This window comes from Mastacembelus armatus, chromosome 17 (genome assembly GCF_900324485.2).
Source record: "Mastacembelus armatus chromosome 17, fMasArm1.2, whole genome shotgun sequence".
In the NCBI taxonomy this organism is placed as follows: Eukaryota; Metazoa; Chordata; class Actinopteri; order Synbranchiformes; family Mastacembelidae; genus Mastacembelus; species Mastacembelus armatus.
This window is the reverse complement of record NC_046649.1, coordinates 10117598-10140947: the sequence shown is the minus strand read 5'-3', so window position 1 is coordinate 10140947 and position 23350 is coordinate 10117598. Positions and strand designations below refer to the sequence as shown.

At 41.0% G+C, this 23350-nt stretch overlaps 4 protein-coding genes across 5 annotated transcripts; 2 read left to right on the top strand and 2 right to left on the bottom strand.

Annotated features, from left to right (window-relative positions):
* The first annotated feature begins 1842 nt into the window (after positions 1-1842).
* pif1 (PIF1 5'-to-3' DNA helicase homolog (S. cerevisiae)) lies at positions 1843-9050 on the top strand. The gene is made up of 13 exons (XM_026314328.1): positions 1843-1915; positions 2070-2636; positions 2773-2896; positions 3138-3263; positions 3829-3982; positions 4557-4671; positions 5117-5223; positions 5372-5511; positions 5816-5922; positions 6040-6127; positions 6458-6603; positions 8278-8469; positions 8758-9050. Exons 2-13 carry the CDS (start codon positions 2085-2087, stop codon positions 8806-8808), a joined length of 1902 nt encoding a protein of 633 aa, XP_026170113.1. The 5' UTR covers positions 1843-1915; positions 2070-2084; the 3' UTR covers positions 8809-9050.
* Positions 9051-9957: 907 nt separating this feature from the next.
* Positions 9958-11452, bottom strand: LOC113134809 (cytochrome b-c1 complex subunit 6, mitochondrial-like). Its single transcript, XM_026314331.1, has 4 exons — positions 11297-11452; positions 10755-10802; positions 10421-10582; positions 9958-10274 (listed from the first exon to the last, which is right to left on the bottom strand). Exons 1-4 carry the CDS (start codon positions 11342-11344, stop codon positions 10242-10244), a joined length of 291 nt encoding a protein of 96 aa, XP_026170116.1. The 5' UTR covers positions 11345-11452; the 3' UTR covers positions 9958-10241.
* Positions 11453-11581: 129 nt separating this feature from the next.
* nsun4 (NOP2/Sun RNA methyltransferase 4) lies at positions 11582-15582 on the top strand. The gene is made up of 8 exons (XM_026314329.1): positions 11582-11711; positions 11933-12152; positions 12614-12761; positions 12904-13058; positions 13175-13335; positions 13453-13577; positions 13717-13849; positions 14027-15582. The coding sequence occupies exons 1-8, from the start codon at positions 11619-11621 to the stop codon at positions 14168-14170; spliced, it is 1179 nt and encodes a 392-aa protein (XP_026170114.1). The 5' UTR covers positions 11582-11618; the 3' UTR covers positions 14171-15582.
* A 5405-nt stretch (positions 15583-20987) lies between these two features.
* dmbx1a (diencephalon/mesencephalon homeobox 1a) lies at positions 20988-23084 on the bottom strand. Of its 2 annotated transcripts, none has more exons than XM_026314222.1 (4): positions 22931-23084; positions 22561-22739; positions 21596-21992; positions 20988-21427 (listed from the first exon to the last, which is right to left on the bottom strand). In XM_026314222.1, the coding sequence occupies exons 1-4, from the start codon at positions 23082-23084 to the stop codon at positions 20988-20990; spliced, it is 1170 nt and encodes a 389-aa protein (XP_026170007.1). The 2 variants fall into 2 exon arrangements, with proteins under 2 accessions (XP_026170007.1, XP_026170006.1); XM_026314221.1 differs by having other exon boundaries at positions 22561-22756; positions 22933-23084.
* Between the last annotated feature and the right edge of the window lie 266 nt (positions 23085-23350).

The following is a 23350-nucleotide window of genomic DNA, read 5'->3' as shown; positions in this document are numbered from 1 at the left end:
TCAGTGTGTCTGTGTTTTATTATGCCAGATGTGCCAGCAGTGGTAAGTGAGAGACATTTATGATTAGTCCACCTAATAATGACAGTATTAAAGGTCACCCATCATCTGGACATATAAAAACAGAACAGTCACATATTCAGCTTTAATGAAAATGTGTTCTAATGCATTTTATCAGGCTACGCATTTAAAGCAACATGGTGCACTTATTACTTAAAGCTTTTGAATATCTCCTTTTGTAATGCACATTAGATGTACTGGATGTTTCCATTATCATTGGAAATGAATGTTATTGCTTTTCTGTTTATCTTTGTCTGGAATACATTGCATTAAAAGTTATTCTAGTTTTGAAAGAGGGAATAATATCTGAGATGGAACCTTTTTCACAGCCTAGTGATGCCCCGTCATCCTGCTCGGCACATTTTAAATCCATGGATGAGTGACAGTAACTTCAGCCCAGTGAGTACACACATAGAAGACCTGAACATCACTGAAATGTTTTTATTATTCAAGTGATTTAATATCATAGTTGATAGTTTTGACAGTTTCCCCAATTTCATTTTCTAAACTGTCTTGTCTTTTTTTTTTCCATGGTGCTTTTAAATGTTTACAGTAACAAAATATTCAAAGCATCACAGGCAGGAATGAGATTGTTATTCTGAGGAAATGCAGCTGCAAACATCCCAACATTTTTCTCTGTGTCTGCTGCAGCAAAACCTACAACACCAGTCAACCCATGTGACAGGCTCAGGATGTGAAGTCTAATAAGCCATTTACTCAAGAAGCTCAAACTGTGAAATATTAATGGCCACTTGACTTGTGATTTGTATTTTATCACACAGTGTTCAGACTAAGGGGGTTTTCTATACATGTTACCCACCGAGATCAATATGAATATGAAGGCAACAGCGATATTTTAAAATGTATAAATGTTTGGAGCAGGCTGAGATCATGTTTTGTTTTATGAATCAACTTGGCTCATTACTCTTTGCTCCTATTCACCTCTTGGTTTTCAGAGTACAGCCCAGGTAATGGTCAGTGTCTCTGTAAGGATCTCAGCCTCCATCATAATGACCATGCTGATCCCAGAGTTGGCTTGTTTTCAGTGGTGGAAAGGTCCTAAATCATTTACTCATGTACTGCACTATTTCCAAGTGTAATTGTGAGATTTCCATTTTATGATACTCTTTCTACTTAACTACATTTCAGAGGAACTTTTTACTACATCTGATCATTTCAGTCACAGTTTCAGTTTCATAATAGAAAATATAATCAACAAATTATGGTTTATTATTATAGGCTGTTTTAATATAATTTTAATAAGTAAGTTGTATCAATAATTTGAGACACCATGTTTATAGACCAAGCAGCTGCTCACTAAACAGTAGCCACACTAAGGCCTATGTAGCCTATGTAGCATATATCCTTTGGTTGTGTGCTGACTTTACACTGCACACCTCCACAGGCTGGAATAATATCAGTGCAACGTTTACAGTCTGAGCTGGTATAAACATTTAATGTCACAGTCAATAGTTGATGACACCAAAAGGAGAAGTAACTACAAAGCATGATTCACAGTCATCTGTAATAAAGTCAGCATTTATATTTGTCCAACTTAAAGTTAGAATAGCACCTTCGTTGTGAAAGGTCTGGTGCCGTTTCCGGATAGCCATGTGTTTTTCTCCCAAATATGACGTCACCTGTCATATTCCAGCCGATTGGTTTAGGGGCGTCACTTCTCGGCTGTCATTGGCTAATGCGTTAAACCTCCTCCCTCTGATTGGCCATGAGAGGCGAACTGCTATTGGCTGATTTCACGCCCCGAAAATTTGAAAATCAGTTGTTTGGCGTCCAGAGGCAGCTGCACAGAGGGGAGCAGAAATACAACGAGTGGGACATAATTTATTTAAAAACAAAGGTGAGAGTCGGAGCGAACATTTTTCTATCATAGTGTCAAATGAAATTGTTACGCTATAATCTTAGGAGATCACGATGTTGATTGAATGAACTGGTGAGGTCCGTGTCTGAGTTCAGTCTGATGAAACAAAGCTGATACCAAGTGTTGTTTCCAGCGGAGAGTTGCTGCAATGTTATCAGCAGAGGATGGTGCTCAGCTGCAGTGCTGTGTGACGGTGGAGCAGCTAAACTCTGCCGGGCAGGCCACCCGGAGGCAGCACATCCGCAAAGCCTCTGTGATTCTTGGCCGCAACGAGTTCCAGGAGATCATCCTCCGCGTCCACGACGGGAAAGTCCCGCAAAGTTTCCCTCTGAAAGACTTTAAGCTTTTTACAAAGTTCGCCAGAGATGGGAAGTGCACCGTCAAACTAGTCCCTGAAAACATCCAGGTGCTCGTCTCCAACTGTCCCCCTGACCAGCTGAGCCTCTTCCTCAAAACCCTGAGCATCAAGCACCAGGCCCGGCAGAGCAGCAAGCCTCTGAGCGACAGGGAGAAGCTCAAAGCCGGGCTGCCCCGCAGCTTCGAGGCCATCAGTCCCCTGCAGCAAAAAGACATCGAGAAAGTCAATGAGCTGAGAAGTAAAGTAGCACCTAAAGTGCTGGCAGATCGCACCAATAAAATGACTGCGGCAAGAACAGGACAGCAGGTCAAAAGGTCAAGGAGTGACAGTAACTTCAGCCCAGTGAGTTGTGCACACAGAGAAGATCTGAATTTATTAATTCAAGTCACTTCATGTGTCAACTTCTAATGTTATTTGTCCAGAGTATATGTGGTGCACTTACAAAATGAGGTCTGACCTGCTTTGTTCGTTGTCTCAGGTGAAGGCCAACCCCAGCAAGAAGCCCATCCTGTCTCTGCCATCACGTAAGCTGAATAGAGAACAGGCTGCTGTCCTCAGTGCAGTGCTGAGTGGCAAGAACGTCTTCTTCACTGGGAGTGCAGGTATGTGTGTGACAATCAGTGAAGACACGTTTTCATAACAAGTTTCTAATAAGAAGTAAAACACATAATAAGTCATATGTGGTACGTTTTGCTTAATCATTTGATTCGGCAACACGCTTCTCATTTCCTTGAGACAGCCTGTTCTAAATCTCTTTTCATGATCTTTTTTTCCTGGTGTTATACCTCTGCCACAACACAGTTTGTTTTTGTGTTAAAGTTCATTTGACCTTGTGTCTTTCAGGCACAGGAAAGTCCTTTTTGCTGAAGAGAATCATAGGATCGCTTCCTCCAAAGAGCACCTTTGCCACAGCCAGCACAGGAGTGGCCGCATGTCACATCGGAGGAACAACGTTACACAGCTTTGCTGGTCAGTTATTGAGTTTGTACAAGTTTATGTTTACACAAAGCACATAATTAGTTATGTCTTAGATGATCTAAATCATTGATCACTCTGCTAAAGCAGACACACAAAAATATATTTTCTGCCCCGATAAAGAAACGGATGTTGCAGAAACCTTAACAGTTGATTTTTCAATTAATCATTTAGTTTTATATGTCAAAAATAATCAAGGAAATTTCCATCAGACTTCCTCAGAGCCAAAGCAACAGTTTCATATTACTTGTATGTTGTGTTTGTTTCATGTTTCAGCTCTTATGTGTGTCTTCTGATACTTCAAAATATAAAAGTATCTATTTCTTCTTTTGTGGCTCCTTTTTTCAAAGCAGAGCTGCAGCCATTGACGTATTTCAGAATATGAATCTTTAATATAATACAGGAGGTGGTGTTGGTTGCCTTTCCATATTAATGTATGATGTTAAATTAAATCTCAATATACAGTACAGACCTTGAATTTAGTTGTGAATAAGTGTTATTCATTTGTGTCCCATCTGACCACCTGTCTTTCCGTTTTATGTACCCGTGCTCTTTCCAGGTATTGGCTCGGGCTCTGCCCCACTGGAGCAGTGCATTGAGCTGGCTCAGAGGCCTGGGGTCCTGCAGCACTGGACCAGTTGTCGACACCTCATCATCGATGAGATCTCCATGGTGGAGGCTCAGTTCTTTGACAAGCTCGAGTCGGTGGCCAGGTGCGATTAGATTCAGAACCGAACATCACTGCCAAGTTCACCATCAATGTGGAAAATCAAATCAAATCACTTTCATACTATGTGATGTCATATGTTACATACACTTGTGTTTACTTTATCCCTGTGTGTCTTAAAGTTGATTATACCTGCAGGTAGATGGATATGTGAAGATCTGAATCTAAACTGAGATTTGCAGAAGAGGAGAACTCACAGATCATAGATCACATGAAACATCTTCATCATTTTTTTTTAAATTATTTGACGTGATTATATGTCATGTTTAAGATTACAAGTAATTCTAAGTACAGAACTTATGTGGTAGTAAATTGTATATTTTTACACTTTACACCATCAGGAAAGTAATTTGAATAGATCACCTTTAGCTTTAGAAAACAGTGACAGACAGCTCAGGTTTCACTATTTTATTTTACTGTACCAAGATACATTATTAATTGAGACAAAAGTCAGAAAAAATCAAACAAAGAAAACAATTATTAGTTGCAGAACTACATTACTATCACAAAAATACATATTAATCTTTAGAGACATCCACCTTCTCGCTGCACTCTTACAGGTCGGTGAGGAGGTCTACTGAGCCGTTTGGCGGTATCCAGCTGATCGTATGTGGCGACTTCCTCCAGCTCCCTCCTGTGTCTAAAGGAAAAGAAAAAGCCAGCTTCTGCTTCCAGGTCAGAATTCCATGGATCCTGGATTGTTTGTTTTTGTAATTTTGTGTGTCAGTAAGCTGATGGGTTATTTAGACAGATGGATTCATTTATGGTGAAATGCCAGAAAATCTGGCAGGTGTTAAGCTCAGTACAACTGTCCTGAAATAAATCCTTTTTTTTTTTAAAAGTTATTAATGAAAGTATCAGATAGCGACTTATTCATCTCTAGGTTATATTTTGAGGTATAGTTAGTAATTGGAGATGAATATTTTCTGCCCTGTATTTATGTAACTTTATTGGGACAGTAAATGTGTTCCTGTTTGCCTGGTATTTCATTGTATTTTGGTTATAGGTTAATCTGAGCACAAGTCATTTAATTGGTTTATGTTGTTCTCCTGACCTTTCTGCTGAAAAGCACTAATGAATGTTATTGGAAACAGACAATTTTGGCTTTGTCAACCTTCAGGCCCGGAGTTGGCGCAAGGTCATTCAGGTCAACATGGAGCTAATGGAAGTGAAAAGGCAAACGGACCAGACCTTCATCTCCCTCCTGCAGGCAGTGAGGCTGGGCAGGTAAAATAATGAGAGCTGTATGGTGTTTTTCTACTGCTGTACTGTAATTATGGCTGTTACATAAATCCAGTTACTATTGCAGTCAATGCCCTTCTTGTTTTGCAAAACATTTGGCTCTGCTGTAAAAAGACTTCTTCACACCATTCAGGGTGACCGAGCAAATGACTGCCAAGCTGATGGAAAGCGCCTACAATCGCATAGAGAGGGATGGAATTCTAGCGACCAGGCTGTGCACGCACAAAGACGACGTGGAGCTCACAAACGAGAACAAACTCCAGCAGCTGCCAGGTCAGGATTCTGTTGGATTTTAGTTGGGAACCACTTGTTTTCCACCTTCTGATACTTCCTGGTTTTGTTTTAATTATCCTAGTGGTGTCAGAAAACTGGGGGAATTGTGTGTGTGACAGCAGCATAAAAGTTTTTGGAAATTAGGCCAAACTTTTTTTTTTTTTTCTTAACATTTTCTTATTTGGGGCTTCAGAGTCAGATATCATCTTTAGGTTCTTGTCCTTTCTCTCTCATATTTTTGTACTGCATGTGAAACTGCTTGCCTTATGAATACCCAGCTATTTAATGAATCCCTGTTCCTTAGGTTCAATGCGTGTTTTTGAGGCTCTCGACAGTGACCCAGCCCTAGTGAAGACTATAGATGGTCACAGCCCCGTCAGCAGACTGATCCAGCTCAAAGTGGGAGCTCAGGTATAACAGAATTTGTAGTTTGACATGCTGTATTGCAGTTTAGATCCATGTCCAGCTCTGCATTGGGTTTGAGTGAAAACATGCTGTGAAATTTTTGGTTTTGCTTGTACTTTTAAGGTCATGCTTACAAAAAACCTGGATGTTGCTCGAGGTTTAGTGAATGGAGCGAGAGGCGTTGTGGTGTCTTTTGAGTCTGGAAACCACGGTCAGTGTTTATTGATTTAATTGTTAAACATATTAAATTCTGGTGGGGGCTGCTCCTTTTGGCAGGTGGTAGAATTTTGTTACGATATGAAAGAGCCAGGCGAGCTGTTTATGGCAGTTTCTGGTCTTTAGACTAATATAGACTAACAGTCCAGGCATAAACGTCATATTCAGTACACAGACATGAGTCGTACTTATTTTCTACTTAACTCTCAACAAACAGGCAGAAACAAAATGGCAAATTACATGACTGAAAATGCCATGGGTTGTCTTTTCACAAATTACAGTGGCAGTAATTTTCCATTTACTGACTTGCTCCCTGTTTCCTCAGGACTCCCACGTGTACGTTTCTTGTGCGGGGTCACAGAGGTGCTGAAGCCGGAGCGCTGGGTGTTTAAGTCCAGTGGTGGGATCCACCTGAGTAGGCAGCAGCTGCCAGTCAAATTGGCCTGGGCTATTTCCATCCACAAGAGCCAGGTGAGCACAAGTTCAATCACAGCTACACATGTGTTGGCTACAAACTGCCCACAAATATCACTATGAAAACCTTATTTCCTCTTTGAGGAAGTCATCCCACTGTTGCCATGAGACACCAAAATTTTGTCTGGGTTTCTGTTGGAGGATTGGCTCACTTGATTGAAAAACAAAGAAATCAACGAAATTACGTTTTTTGACCATGAAAGAAGTCATGTATACGTTGTTTTATTGGAGTGCTGTCTTGTATTTGAAAGTGTGTAGACACTTTGCAGACACAAAAATAGCTGATATCTTAGGCTGATGATTGAACTCTGACATTCACTGCACTGTGTCATACCTTGTGTATACACTGACTGATAAAACACCTTATTATGTCACTTTTCCATTGTCTGCTTTATAGAACCAGTTTGGGCTGTGGATCCTCGACTCAGCTTTAGTTTATTTTTAAAGGAGTTCCTGTTCAGTGTGTACTATTTATACCCCCACTTTTTCCCAGTTCTCCTGTTTATTGTGATGGATGACCAGGCTCTCTCATTCATTGTGTGTCTTAGAGTGAGATTAAGCTCAGTTCTCATGCTGACCAAAAGAAATGCAAAACAGCAGTAAGATCAATACGTGTGTGTGTGTGTGTGTGTGATTGATTTGTGTTTGTGCACAGTTCATGCATGTGGCACAGCAGCAGTAACCACACTTACAATTGTTTCAGCTTCGTGTGACATCGTATTCTTCCTTGTAGCCTTTTTTCACCTGTTACCTCAGTGCAAATATGTTTGTGTTTTGTAAACCATAAATTCAACACACAAGAATATCAGTTGTCAGTGATGTTAGTTTGGCTCTAGGCCTGTGTTTTATAACCTTCTTCTCATAGTGCCTCATGGAGGTGAAAGATGGCTCTGTAGACAGCTTCAGGTTAAGATGTCACCAATGTGAACAACAGTCAATATTGATTCGCACTAACCGCCCAACCACCCAATGTTGTGTGAGAAAATTAGCATAGAGGCCTGGTCAGACAATAAGCCAGCACAAATGTTACACACTGTTACACAACTGTAACTGTGCCATCACCAGTCAGCTGTGCCGCAAGATGATCCAACTCTGCTCTCACAGCAGACTCCTATGTCTTGACCTCAGAATTAGAGAGTAAAAAATGGGAGCTCTGGATAATTGAGGTCATTGGTCATGACCAGTGTTTATCTACAGTAAAGGAGTTGAAGTGTTGGGACAGACAAAAGGGAACCCTTTGGATTCATCCCTCCAGCAGAAAAGAATTATATACAGGAGAATACCAGTAGTATAATACCAGGGTCGAGATATTGCCCATGAGGCTGTGACTCTTTTAAATAAATGAGCTGTAATTTCTCCTCAAATTTCATCAAATGTTTTTTTTTTTTCTGTCATTGTAAGAAAATGACCCTTCAGTTTGGTTTTGTGTTTGATGTAGGTTTTTAATTCTTAAACACCGTAAAGGGCTACCTGCAGGACATTGGTGCTAAAGTACTTTTTTGTATACTAATGCCACAGGGGTTTCTGTTGTGTGTTTTTGTTACATCAAATACTGGAATATTTATCAAGCAATGTAGGAGGCAGCTTGTACTACAACAGCCAAATAAATTCATGTTTGTAAAAACTGTATTCCGGCATATGGGTTCATTCATGTTTTGTCTTTTATTGTAGGGAATGACCCTGGACTGTGTGGAGATATCGCTGGCACGTGTGTTTGAGAGCGGCCAGGCTTATGTGGCCTTGTCTCGGGCTCGAAGCCTAGAAGGTCTGAGGGTCATGGACTTTGACCCCCATGTGGTGCGGGCGGATCCAGATGTTCTCCTCTTCTACAGGAAACTGAGGAAGGAGAAGCTGCTCATGCAGGTGAGTGTAGAGCTTCTATTGACTTATTAATGCTGCTTTTATAACGTTCAGACAGTTCTTGTTCAATGTTTCATTAAGTTTTACTATATTTATGTAAATAAATAACTTTGTAACCAGAGTCTGAATATTACTGGAGAATCGGCATATGACGCTATTAAAACACAACTGAGACATAACCCATATTTAATTTTATAGTAGTCATATTAAATGAGAGAGCTGCAGTATTAAAAAACATAACAAATGATTCCATTTTAACATAAAGTCCTCTATCTCCTCTGCTGTCTCCAGGCCTCCATGGATGATTTTGTAGACAACAGCAACAAACAAACCTCTTGGTGATTAGGAGAATCAATCTGTAATGTTTTGCACTATGTGCATTAATACTCTGTTTTTCCTCTGGTGCTGATATGGTTTTCTTTAATGACTGCAAGCACAGACATTTATACTGTCAATCTACCTCAACGTTCCTCTCGTAACTGACAGCATTGAAGTTACACTGCCACCATGTGGTTTTTACTGTAATTTTTGTTTTTAAGAGCAGATTTTTTTTTTATTTATTTAACATAATAGTTTGCATGTATTCAAATAAAATTTGAGTTACCCTAGAATTTTGGGCAGACTATACTTGACTGAATATACTTGGGAGTGAAAGACTCCTGCCTTTAGTTGTCATTAAGTATGAGTGTCCTTTTGCCCATGCACTTGGTGTGGTGTAGGGATGTGCATACACCTCTTTGTGGCTTTAATAATATTTAGATTGTGTGAATAAATGTTATCACCTATGATGATTCTTGGCTTGAACCTTTCTTGATACTTTAAAATGGCCAAACAGTACTTGTTTCTCCCTATGTATTATCTTTTATCACTGTGTAGTACCATCAGCTGTTTTTTATGAAGTGGTATCACAACAGCAGACAAAGAAACTAAACAAACTGATTTGGAAAAAAAAGATAATTCTGTTCTAGGCTGCTCTCCCACCTCAGACAGGGCAGCCTTAGTGCTCTGAGCACCTTCAGAAACAGGCTGCTATACCCATGCAGTGAAGGAGCTACAAATGTCTTTGACTCTATATTCATGTTTAAACAGACATGTGATGCTGACTTCTGACTGACTGAATTATTCTTGCTTACTTGCACATATTTTAATTATTACAATTATTACCACTGTTGACCCTTGAATTTCCCTGCCAGGATCACTAAAGTTGTCCAACTATATTAACTTCATAGTAAAACTTAAGTCATAATTACTAGTTTTCATGTCTAATAAATATGAAGCGCTGAAGAGCTAAAAATCTATGAGACTTACAGGGTTTGAGTATTGTAATTACCATAATAGGTAGGTAATACAATTACTACTGCAATAGAAATTTCCCCAACTGTGTTTAATTTAAAGGCATGGAAACACAGCAACACTTAGTAAACCATACTCATATTCACTTCTTTACCACAGGTGACTCTGGTATATGAAAAAAGGAGCAACTCAGACAAATTGGAAACTAAAGAAAACCTTTATTTTCTATTTGGAACAATCAGTCTATGGCCAACCCTCCATTACTGGAGCAGCATACTTGCTTTTCCATATAACCACATTATGATTTACAGTATGAGTCCTTTGCACATCCTGGATGCAGCCATCCTCTCTATAAGTATGTACTGTATACAGAAAGTGTGGTGTGTATTTAGTCCAGGAATCCAAGAAAAACACACGATTTGTATTATTACACAAGAGCAACAGGCATCAAGCTGTCCTGATCCAAGAACAGGGCAGCCAGGTCATTTCACATTGTGGAACAGATTTTTTGCTACCTATAAAAAGAAAGGAGAACAAAATTAGCTGTATGACTGACAGACAAAAGGCTTAAATCAAGTCAACATGCAGCCTGGTCTTTCATATGTTAACAATAAAAAGAAAGGCATGTTGTATTCCAGTTATTTGCGTCTCACACACTTACACAATGGTCCCGAGCATGCAAGAAGTCAAAGAGTTCTTCTGTGCATTCCTCCAAAGTGTTGGACCTGGAGCTGACACGGGCTTCACAAACTTCCAGACGCTCCTTGTAATGCACACAATGTTCGGTCTCCTCACACTTCGCTCGTATCGCTTCCAGAGGATCCTGAGATGGACAAAAAAGAAATTCAGTTTTTACATTTTTTTTTTCTTTTTACAATACCAAAACTTCATAAATATGTGCAGATGCTTTAAGCAACTTTGCATTAACAGAATTACAATATGATTTTAGTGAGTACATTTATTTAACAATGATGGCAGATAAAGAATAAACTTACCACCATGTCCTCCTCCTCTTCCTCCTCTTCAGCAGGTGCTTCTTCCTCCTGATCAGTAAGAACAAAAACAAACAGGTCTAATAATTAAACTTTATGAAGAATGTATTTATGATCATAATTAACCCTGGAAACATTACAATCACAATGCAACACGTTTTAAATCTGAGATAGATAGATAGATTCATCCTCCATGGGGGAAATTCAGATTGTCCAACAGCTCTTATATTTACTTTTTATACAGAAATTTCACTGTATACAAGAAACAGAAAAATTTAGTTAGTACCCATTTATTTAAAAAATAGCTGTTACAGGTTGACTCGGCTAAATTAACCTCTCTGTCAACTATCACAAACACGACCTTAATGTTACAATATATGTCACAATGTCTGCAATCCACCTTTAATACTGACGCTAATAATCAAATGAAGGGCATGTTGTATATTTAGACGTCTTAGCATGGCTAAGGCTAGACGGCTAAGGCTATAAACTCAGCACACATGTATAAAGCGACCATAAATTCCCACATATCATTATTTAATTACCTCTTCCTCGGGGTTACCGTGTGTCAGCATTTTCCTCTCGAAAACCATGATGCCAACTCTAAAACCTCGGTACCAACAGAGGACTTCAGTACAGGTTCAGGTTCTTCTTGTTGAGGACGCGAGGTCGGTCACACGCAGGAAACGACAGGACGTATAACCGGATGCGGTTTCTCATTGGTGACAATGATGATTGACGTGGCTCTGGTCCAATTATGTACCCCGCTTTTGTGTCGGGCCCGCCCTTTCGAATCGGTTGCCTCTTACGGAACATTTGTTTTGTGTGTTAAGGCGAAGACGGACCTAAAAGGTGTTGCACAGCGTGATGGCGCTGCTGACGGACGCGAGGTTTGTGCTGAGAAAAGTTAGAGATTTAAGGAGTTTAACGCCCAGACGGAGCCGAGTAAAGGAGAAATGGGTAAGCGACACACAGAGACGTGGAGCACAACTTAATGCGTATTGGAGCTGTGAAAAATGGCTGCACATGGCGGCTAACACTGTCACATCACAACAAATCGTATCACCTTTTGGATGTTTTGGTTTATAAATGTAAAGCTGTGGTCTTATAGTTAAAATGTGTGTTAATTGAGGAAGGCTAACATTTAAAATCAGTGTCTGAGTCTGGTGCTTTGTGGACAGGCTGCTACCCGCCCCAAGTACCCCCCTACCACCCTGGCCCTGCAGCACTTTGATACCGCCTACAGTGCTGAGCTGGGCCAGCTCTGGCCATCGGTCCGAGTCGCCCTGCTCTCAGAGAGAAAATACGGAGCCCTCCTCAACAATTTCTCGCACCACGATGTTCAGGCGGACCTCGAGGTCCAGGGATGCCGAGACTTCGTCAGCAGTGCAGATAAAGAGGGTATGTGTCCTCGGTATAGAGTCCAGTGTTGGTTTATTTGTTTAGTCTGGCAGAGAAAGCAGTGTAAGTTCAGCTTTTGATAATTAGGGCACAGAGTTATTGTCTGTAACAACAGCAACAGACAGATTTCCATCGTGGCATTGAATATTCCTGAATAACAGAAGGTCACTTTTCATCTCACTTTTAAGTCAAAGTGAGTGAATGTAATTGTAGCATTCTCTCTGTATTAACCACAATTTCTTTTTTAATTCGCCCTGATCCTCTCATTTCACTTTTTAGTTTGACTCTAAGCATTTCATATAATTCACTCAATGAGCTAAACCACAATATGTTTGCTTAGTTTGAATTTTGTGTCACTTTTTATTCACTGCAAACATAAATGTTAGTCTTCTTTGAGAGGCTTAAGATTGAACTTCAGTTATTAAAAAGACAGACTGTGACAGTCTTCACCTCTTCTGCAGCTCAGCCATGCTTGCAGGAGGAATCCAGCTGTGTTGCTGTGAGGGAATCTGATGTTGGTGCTAAACAGCAATCTCCCCTGCCGCTTAGTCTCAATATCAAGTGTGTAGTGTTTCCAAGAGGTGATATCACAAGATTCAAACCTGCCAGGTGAGCTTGTTGTTGTGTGGACAAAAATTCCAAATCAAAAATGCTTTTATATGTGTATCAGCTGCCTCTATGAGTCAAAATGTTTACTTCAGTGGTTAAAGTCTTTAACAAGTCTGTGACTAGGTTATGACTCTCTCTCAAGACCAGACATGCACGGATTGTTGGGTTATTATCTGATGGATGCAGCGTCTGTGCTGCCTTGCCTGGCACTGGATGTTCAAGAAGGTCACAGTGTGCTTGACCTCTGTGCTGCTCCGGGAGGCAAAACCCTGGCTTTACTTCAGACCCAGGCTATCAGTAAGTGAACATCTTTCTGATTTCCCTCACTAAGCCCATGCCAAAAACTTTCTTGTCTGTTCTCTGTCTGTCAGGCAGTTGTTGCTAACCATTCACCCTTTGTGTTTCGGTCTAAGGATTTTTGTGTGTAAATGATGCTTCTGTGTCTCGGACATCGCGGCTGAGAAAGGTCCTCCACAGCTACGTTCCAAAGCAGTTTTTGACAGACGGGAACCTTCGCATCACGTCCTTTGATGGCACCAAATGGGGTGAAATCGAAAGGAATAGTTTTGACAGAGTAGGCACATAATCACGTTTATTCTCTTAAGAAAAATGACTGATCGATAATGGCAGTTAATCACATGCGTATCCATATACCTCTTTGTCCACTTCCTTCTTTCTTTTCCACATTCAGGTCCTTATTGATGTCCCCTGCACCACAGACCGACATTCACTCATGGAGGACGATAACAATATATTCAGTAAAAGCAGGATCGGAGAGAGACGGAGGCTGCCACAGCTACAGCTGGAGCTGCTGCTGTAAGTTCTGATGGAAAGCTACAGATAGTGTGAATGGTGTTATCAGCTGTATTTAATACAGACTCAACTTTAAAATTACAAGTGAATATCTTTTTTTTTTTTAAATATATAAATTGAACTAACTCTCCCTATCCTGCAGGGCGGGAATTGAAGCAGCATGTCCAGGCGGTGAGATTATGTACTCTACTTGCACGCTGTCTCAAATCCAGAACCAGAGTGTGGTGGAACAGGCCATCTGCTTGTCTCGGGAGAATCATGGCATCCGTCTAGAGGTCAGTCAGATACACATGATCCTCAACACATGCTATATTTTGCAGAAAACAGAGATCCGGTTGATGATTAGGGTTCTGATCTTCTGATTATGTGAAACAAATTACATAATAATAATAATAATAAATTTAGACCCTTTTTTGTGTGTGTGTCCCCTTCCTGATTAAATCTACATTTAGGTTGTTGATCTACGACCCCTCACTCACATGTTTAAGAAAACCTTTCACTTCGCGCCTAGCCTCCACCTGGGCGAGATGGTCATTCCTCATTTAGCCGCTAACTTTGGGCCCATCTACATGTGCAAGCTAAAGAGGCTCACATAGACTTTGGACTGATGAACAGGTTTGCCTGGAAGCTTGTGTCTGTATCTTAACTGTGGACCTACTGGACAGCACTGAACTGCAGTTTGTTATGGAGACTTTTGGACTCTTTTAATTCAACAGGATCATCAAACCCCATTTTTGGGATTACTGAAAGGGGCTGATATGTTTTGTTGGACACTGACATCCGGTTCTCAGACCAGCTCTACGGTGTGTATTTTACACGCAGTTTTATTTTTGACCTGTAGGAGGCAACAACAGATAAAGACTAAAGGTATCCTGTATAGTTTTTGCCCACTAGAGGATGAAGTATATGTCTGTGAAGGTTACAGAACTCCAGTATGTCCTCCTGAACCATTTCAGATGCATAGAGATGCATATTTCAGTGTTGGGGAATCACTTTACTACACCACAAATTTTCAGCAGAATTATCTGCTCTCATTAACTCTGCAATGAAAATGGTTTTGCCTGATAAGGTGACACGTGGCTATGTGGAAGCAGGGCATAATGAACATGCAGATAATGACTTATTTGACCATTTGGTTTCTCACATCTAAATCTGCGCAACTTTATTATTACAGCTGGATTGACTCTGTTTTGCACTGGCATCACTACGAGGTGAAACATTTCCTCTTATCACAGCCTAATGTGAGCAGAGAGGTGCTTCTTTTTCCATCATAGCGCCGATGACCCTTGATGTTGTCCTGGCCAGGCAATGTAGCATGAAAAAGGTGTGTGTGTGTCTGTCTAACGAGTCCACCATCCACAACCCACTGTCATTAAGCTGCTTCAAGCGCAGGAGCCGACTCCCATCCCCATACAGGGATGGACGGCAGCCATGCGGCTCCCAGATGAACATTAAAGAGGCAGCAGAGAGCTAAAATGGGACGTCTCGCCCTGTTTTGCCCCTCTGCTTTTTTATTCCACAGATGACTGCAGATAATTTTCTGTGCGATTGTGAGTGATTACTGTATTACTGCGGTAAAAGGGGGATGTATCGGGGAATGCAAAGGGAATTAATGACACATAAAAACTATTTTTGTATTGACTGCTTTCGTCTTCAGGGCCTTGAATGCCTATTCGCACATCTTGTGATTACCTAAACGTATTGTAAATATGTGTTTCCTATGGGCCCTTACATAAATTTACATGTTTTAACACTCAGGAGACGGCAGACTGTTAGAGATGAGTTACTCTCTCTTCTATCTATAGACTCGACTGGCTGCCTGCTTTATTATTGAATTAGCCAATGAAGCGCTGTGCATTTGTGTCCCAGTGTGTAAGCCTGTGTTAGAGAGACATATGCTGTGTATTAAAAAGATGAATATTATGGATTTAACTACACAACCATGCTTCTGTTGTGTTTTCAGATACAATTTAAATGTTGCATTTTTGTCAATAAAGATGCAAAACGCTGTAATAGTCTCACGTCTTTAACTCATACAACAGAGGCTTTGAAATGAATGCAGTTGTACCTATTATTCCATATGTTCAAACAGAAAGGGACGTGACTCAAACTCAAACCCCTTGAAAGGACCATGTATTACAGGAGTCACAGCAAATCGGCTGATAACGTGCTGCTGCTAAAGTGGATCAGATTTGTGTCTTCAGTGGTTCCAGGTGAATATTCAGGTGTCTTCATTTTTGGACCTAAAAGGTGTTTTAACATTAGCCTGTGTATTTAAAGCAGATGCTGCTCTTCCTCCAATGGTGTTTTTTTTTTCCAGCCCAGAGGTGAAGATCAGATGTTGTGTCCCAATTGGAGGTGGGAGAGTGGATTTCACCAGTGGGGGTCTTTGTTGCAGATGCGCTGTGTAGACTGAGCCCAGCAGGATGCTCTGCTTTTCTCACACACAGGCGGGTAGAAAATGCCATCTGTGTTTTTTTTTTTTTTTTTTGATTCTCTTCAGTTCTTTTTTTCTTTGCTAGTTATTTTATGAATGAGTTCTAGATTTACCAGGTCTTTACTTGGACTTTTCATATATACATATACATATATATATTTATGAGATAACAAACTCTTAAGCATCTTAAGTTGTTTTAAACCTGCAAATCAAGCACTAGGCTTTCTCTTTGGTATTTTTACATGATATAGTGATGGAAATATTCAGATATTTTTAAAATTATTTAAAATACAAGTACTCTACTACAAATAGAAATCCTTTATTGAGTCTTACTATGTGATGAAGCATTACAAGCCTAGTTGTGCTTGAAGTTTTAAAAGTAAAATGATTCATTCATCAGTAAAATAGCCACCGTGAGTTATCTTCTCTTACATATAACAGAAGCTAGTTTACCTGCTTGGCTGACAGCTCAGCCCTGTAGTTTACTGGCGTTGGGGCCATAAATCTGAGAAGTGATAGGAGGATTTAAAACACAGGAAAGCTTTTTGTTATTCTGTTTTTGGTCTTTTATCTTTGGTTTTGTTTGTGAAAAGGGGACTCACTTTTTAGTGAAACTGCAAGCAATTCATAAACATCTGAAACATGACACTATGCTACTCCCTGTATCACAAACCAACAGGCTACAATCCACTGGTTCAGGTTTTTAACAGTGTGTTGTATTTCATAAGCCTTGATAGACCATGTCAGATATATTCTGGTTTTGATTCCCCTCAGAACTAAAGACTTTCCTCGAAATGGTTTCAAACCAGACATTTTTTTTTGAATGTGTGATCTAAATGCTGCTACCCCGTGAACTGGCTGTGATCACTCCTGCTCTGTTCAGTGCGGCCTGCGCTGGAAATCCAACCATACGTTTAGGCTGCAGCCAGATTAAGCGAAGAGAGAATGGGGGTTTTCTTCTCTCCAAGAAGATTACCCAGGGAGGGGTGAGCTGGCAGTCAGAGTGATTAAGAAAAAAAGGACAAGAGGAAAATGGAAGATGAAGTGGAACTAAAGGAGTGTGGCCCAGGATGCACCGTTTAGCCACCTGTTGTCTGCGTCTGCTCTTTTTCTTCGTTTCTCTGTCTTTGTAAGTATCTGTCTGGCTTTTGTCTTGCTTTATTAAATAGTTAACAATGTAATATAAAAAAAAAAACAAGGTAAAACACTTTCGGGGGAAAAAAGTAAAAGGACCGTTGTCTAGTTTCTCAAGTGCCGCATACTCTTTGTGTTACATTTCTTTGAGCATTGCAGCATCCAATCAGTTTGTAGTGTTTTTGTGTGTATGTGCAGCTGTGAGCCTGATTGTGCTTGTGCATCCCTCTCCCCTGAGTTCATGCTGGTGGTTTCCAGGAGGGCTTTGATGTGTATCTGGGCACTGCACTATTAGAGGGATTTCCCTGGGCCTGACAGCTCAGAAAATATGCGGTGAAATGCCAGTGGGCTAAAAGAATGCTGGAAACAGGATTAGGATCATATTCTGGCAGACCTTGTCACTTCCTCAATGGGCCGAGGTTTCTGACGCTGGCACTTTTCATTCTCGCCATGGTTAAAACCTTTAACACAACCATGGAGAGGAGGGAGAAAAAGCAGTGATTGAATAGTACACTGTGATTTTTGTGTGTAGAGGTAGTGTGTGTGTGTGTACGTGTACGTGTAGACAGAGAGAAAAGAGATACAGCAAACCAGTTTGAGTAAGATACAAAATGTGAGAATGTGTAAACCTCTCATTTTCATTGCAGTCTTACAACACAAAGAAAAAGAAACATTGCAAGATTTACATAAGTCACATTTATAAAAAACTTAAACGCAACTAAAAAAGTCTAGACATAATTTTTAATTATCTTGTTCATATCTGTAGTTTCTGCTTTTTCTTATGCCACATGCTCTCCTGCATATACATGTACACGCACAGAAATACATACATGATCACTTGCTTAGCGGAAAGTAGATGGAGATAGTGACTGTCTATGAATGGGTGGTTGTAGCATTAGTGGTGGATATATGGCCATATACACGGGAGTGTTAAGAGATGGAAGCACCTGATCCAGCATCAAGGGCTCAACACACTTGACCCTGCAGCACTACAATATAGCAATCCCCGTTCAACCCCCGGGGCGTGTGTGTGTGTGTGTGTGTTTGGGGGATGGGTGTGAAAAGAACAAGAATATTGTGTTATGTTCTCTTGTCCCAAGCCCCATGGGAGGAAATCCAGCTGTGTATCCTCCCCTGGATAACAAGGACATTCACATGTGCTGCATATCCGCACCACAGTCTTATCAGTCATACAATCGAGATGCCCTTGGCCGAGGACACACACACGTGGCGTAATAAAAGAACAAGTTTAGGGTGATGTGTTGCACCCACATTAACACTGTTAATCTGGTGAGCTCATTATACCCTTTGTCCAATTTTTGGAAAGCATTATTTCATAATAATTGGAGAAATGGCTCAGTGTGGCTGGCATGTGTGTGTTATTTACAAACACTGGGGGGAAATATATGTTAAAGGTTGATTAAAGCAAGAGCAGAGCAATGTAACACAGTCGGGGCTATACTTGTAAAGTTTACTGTGGGACGAGCAAGGGCACATTTTGGATGATGTGGCAGAGATGCCCGATTGGCCTGCACGTGGTTGAGTGCGAGCTGGGTTGGGCGGGGGTCTGCGCCTTTTGACAAACCATGCTGTTAAAGATATAATAGCAGCATAATCACCACCCCAGGCTGTCATTCTTCAGGATAATGACCTGCTTATTCATTGGGGAGGGCTTATGTCTCCATGCAGTTTTTTATTTTTCTGATTTTTCAGATTATGTTGTTCTTTTTTTTGTCACTTTCACTCCCTTACCCTTTGTTTCCCTGCAGACTCTAATATATATTTATCATCCTCTTAATTTGACCTTTTTTCCATCCCTTCAGTGTTTTGTTTTTCTTCACCTTACTGTTTTTTTGCAAAGTTGCTCTTATTTATTGACACAGGAAACCCCCGAACTATATATAACATTAACATCCAATATATAATATATGATTTGATTTTATGTACTTTTACTTTTTACTTTACAGTTTACCTTGGCCAAGGAATGAATTTTAACCAACATTTTCTTATTAACTTCTTCAAGCATCTTGTATTCCTAAAAACATGCTGTCTGTATTGATAAATGAGATTTCTTAATATATATTCAGCAAAGAGAGAGAAGTCTTCATTGTAAAGATCTCCAGGCAATGTTTTTATTTGATGATTATTTTACAACAACACTATTTCAAGTCTACATTGTTAGGGAGGAGTAAAGGAAACAACACTGCTGATGGTCCAGTCCCTCTCTCCTCCACCATGATAAACCTATCTACCACTGGACCAAGTAGTTTGACGTAGACAGTGGGGGAACAGCATTAGAATAATAGCAACAACAGAACTCAAATAGATTCAAGACAGCAGTACACAGAGGACGCAGGTCAATTATTTACCGAGATCTTTTTCACTTTCTTCAACGTCAGGCTTTTTCTGTCTGGATTGATTGCAAATGCAGGAGGTGGCAGGTTTCCAGCAATACATGTTTGTTCCATTGCTTCGTTTAGAATCGAAACTGAGCACATAAAATATTAATTCAACTCAAGATTGCTGCTGCCAGTGAGCTCTGCAAATACAATCATACAATCTGACAGCTAAAGGAAGTTTATCTGAGATATGTTCAGTGATACAACATAATAGGAACTTTACAATTACCTTACCAGTAAACATTAATAGATAGACTTTTTTGTAGTTTACATATTAAAATAATGTGCTTTTTTTCATATGAAGACATTATTTTCCAGAACACATTAACAGAAAATATCAGAGACATTCTCTTCATCAAGTGCTAACATGTTTCCTCAAGAGAATATTAAGGCGAGAATAACCGCTGAGAAAATATCAGTCAAGACAATATTTATCCAGATTTGTTTACCGTGACATTTTGCATTGAACTTGATCAAATAATTGACTGATGTCAATCATGTTGCTACCTTACAGCAGTTGACTGTTTTAGTGCACAGGCCTTTTGAATTTAAAAGCGCTACTTTGAATGTTATGCATGTTCATAATTGCATTTGCCCTAGCTCCCCCAGCCTAGGGCAAAATGTAATTAAAAGCTTTGAGAATTTAGTCACTGAAATCATTTTCTCATTATCAAGCCAGCCTCTGTACAAAGTGGCATATTACTGGCCATTAAACTGGTAAATTAGTCACTTTTAATTATGCTATTGAGGACGACATGGCTTGAGTGTATTTTAACTTATGTGCTGTTATGTAGCACATGCTATGTACATAACCACGCTGCTTAATTGAAATGTCAATGGTGTGACAGAAATGCTCTGTTTTCTGCACAGCTTATATGTTTTCCTCCTGGCCAACGAGCCTAATTCCCCTAAAAGTGCCTCATTTATTCACATTACTCTTGTAAACATTTGCATTGCCTTTTAAACTGAGTGCATCCATCATTAGCTGTTCACATCATCTTTAGTGATTCTTTTTTTGTTTGTTTAACTATTATTATTTCAGATGTTAAGACAGTCCAGCATTGCATGTCTGTTGGAAACATCATCATATGAATCAGGAATATCTTCATCACCCCGGTAGTTGGGACATTCACTTGATATGTTGTGTCTTACTGTAGAAATGTTCAATATCTTGTTTTCTTTGCAAAGGATTTTCTGCAGCGGAAGCTAAGAGGAGTCAAACAAGCCATGGAATTGTGGTCTGTCCTAAAAATCTGTAGGTCCAGTGTATGTTGGCATGTTTTATTTTTGGATATCTCTTCATGTCCTGTGCCCATCTACTCACAAAGGGGTCAGTATACAGCTCCTAAAGAACTATCACAGCCTTAGAGATGCAGCAGGAAGGGGTGACGTGTGGGCTGAGTCTCTGGCGCAGTTTACAGTTTCCTCCAAACGATCTGATTCTCAGTTAGACATTGTGTCCAGTCCCAGCGAGGCAGCGTGCTGTTTGGCCCTCAGACGCAGGTTTTCGATGCTGGTGGTCTTGCTGTTGTGGCTTGTGAGGCCACCTGCAGCCGACGCCTGCAGCAGCGGGCTGTTCCACACCTGCTGGGCATGATGGGACAGGGACTGGTAATAGGACTGGCAGGGCAGAGAGCCCAGTGGAGCAGGAGGTATGTTAACATTCATTCCCAGGTAGGGGAGTGAAGACGGGGCAGCGAGGTCAAAAGCAGGGTAGTGAACCAGATTGCTGGTTGCAGCCATGTGCTGGCGGAACTGCTCCTGCAGACGAAACAAGCTGAGAGGAGAGGAAGAGTAAGAGTGGCTCTGAGAGAGAGGGCCACTGCAGGCCAGGCCGCTGCTGGTGGAGGAGGGGGTCACCGATGGAGAGGCTATGGGAGAGTCTGGAGAGAGAGACGAGGGAATTAGGTTCTTGTCAGTACATAATTAAAGTTAATTATAAAGGCAGTTATCGTTCATCATTGAGTCCAATGTGAGATGCCGTGAACCACATTTGTGAAAGATAAAGAAATAAATTCAGTTCTTTGTGAGAACAGACAGAATTTTCTCACCTGGCTTAGGGCTCAGCCTTTTGCAGGGAGAGACGTCCCCAGGTGTTGTTGCTCTCTCGCACTTCATCTCCTCTCTTTGAGATTTACTCTCCTCCTCCTTATCTGTGGCATTATCCTCCGTCGCCGATTCGCTGCCTGAATGTTCTGCCGATGTGACGTTCAGCTCCATGTCCAGCGGTACAGGATGGATCACAGGACCCTCTGTCTCCAGAGAAGATGAAGACGAAGAAGAGGATGAAGGAGGGATCTGCGTGTCAGGAAGGACGGTAGTGGATGTAGAGGTATCCTCCTTCTCGCTTCCTCCTTCCCCAGATGCCTCCTTCTGCTTCTGAAGCTGCTCCTTCTGGAGGCTGCGCTGCTTCTTGCGGAATTTGGCCCTGCGGTTCTTGAACCAAACCTAACAGAACAGTGGAGACGTTGAGATGAGATAAACTATTATTCCCAGAAGGGAAATTCAGGAAGAGGGCATGTTAGAGGCAGTACATGCAGAACAGATGTGCATTAGTCAGAAAAGAACTGTAGTAGGAACAGAATTAACCCACAGTTTAAAAGCAAATTATATTTCTCAGTAACTTGAATCTGTTATCACCTTTTAACAGCATTTTAACCGACACTATTTTAGCATCATTTGTATAACTTACCTTCACTTTGCACAGGTGTAAGTGATAAAGCTTGAGTGTAGAAAGTATCATAGTGCTCACTAAAAACATGTTTTGATTTATTTTGAATTGTTTTTTTAACTCATTTAAAAAACTCAAGCTTTGGGTTTTTACTAATGCTGCAGACATCTGCACTTTTTTATTGTTGTGATTTACATAACTCCTTTACGTTCAACAAGAAAGAAGATGTTTTCTTAAATGAATAGGTTAAACCCTCACAAGTTTAAGTTTATTCGCTATAAGTACTACGCAAATCAAATATGTGTATGTCTGCAGAACAGCGCTGTCCCTTTAGGGCAGGCCTACCTGCACTCGGGCCTCGGGCAGGTTGGTGCACATGGCCAGCCGCTCTCTCATCACCACATCCGGGTAGTGGGTCTTCTGGAAGGTCTTCTCCAGAGCTTCAAGCTGCTGTGCCGTGAAGGCCGTGCGACTCCTGCGCTGTTTGCGGTGCTGAGATCCGTAGCGAGCCTCCAGGATGATGTCTTGAAATGCGCAGCCGTTGGAAGGGAAAACGTACGGCAGGTTTTATTGTACTGAACATATGCGGCCATGAAGAATCACATTCATTTATACCACAACATGTCACCTCATATTGATGTTGACCTGACATTGTTCAACACCGTGTGTGTATGTGTGTGTGTGTGTGTGTGTGTGTGAGCGTGCACTCAATTACCAGCTAGTCTCTCGGCCAGGGTGAGCGCGTGCACGGACGGCCGATAGTCGGGAGCGTGCTGCGCCTGTTGCGCGGCCTGCTGGTGCAGGTTGTACATGGCGCTGAGGGAGTTCATGGCGTGGAGAGAGTAGCCGTTCACCCCGTAGTGCTGCATGGTGAGAGGGCGCGACCTGCGGGACGGAGGACAGAGTGTCTGTGATTTTCAGTCATGAGGAGACGGAGCTTTAGGACCTACAGCTGTTTTAGTCAAGAACATTTCCACTTCGAGGGTACGTGGCTGCTGATGCGCACACTGTGACACCTGAACATGTGATCTCAGACACGACTCAACCTTTTGATCAGATATAAGAGCACGTGCTTCAAAAACATCTATTAATAGGTGATCCAGTGTTACCACATACACGAGCTGGTTTATTGCAA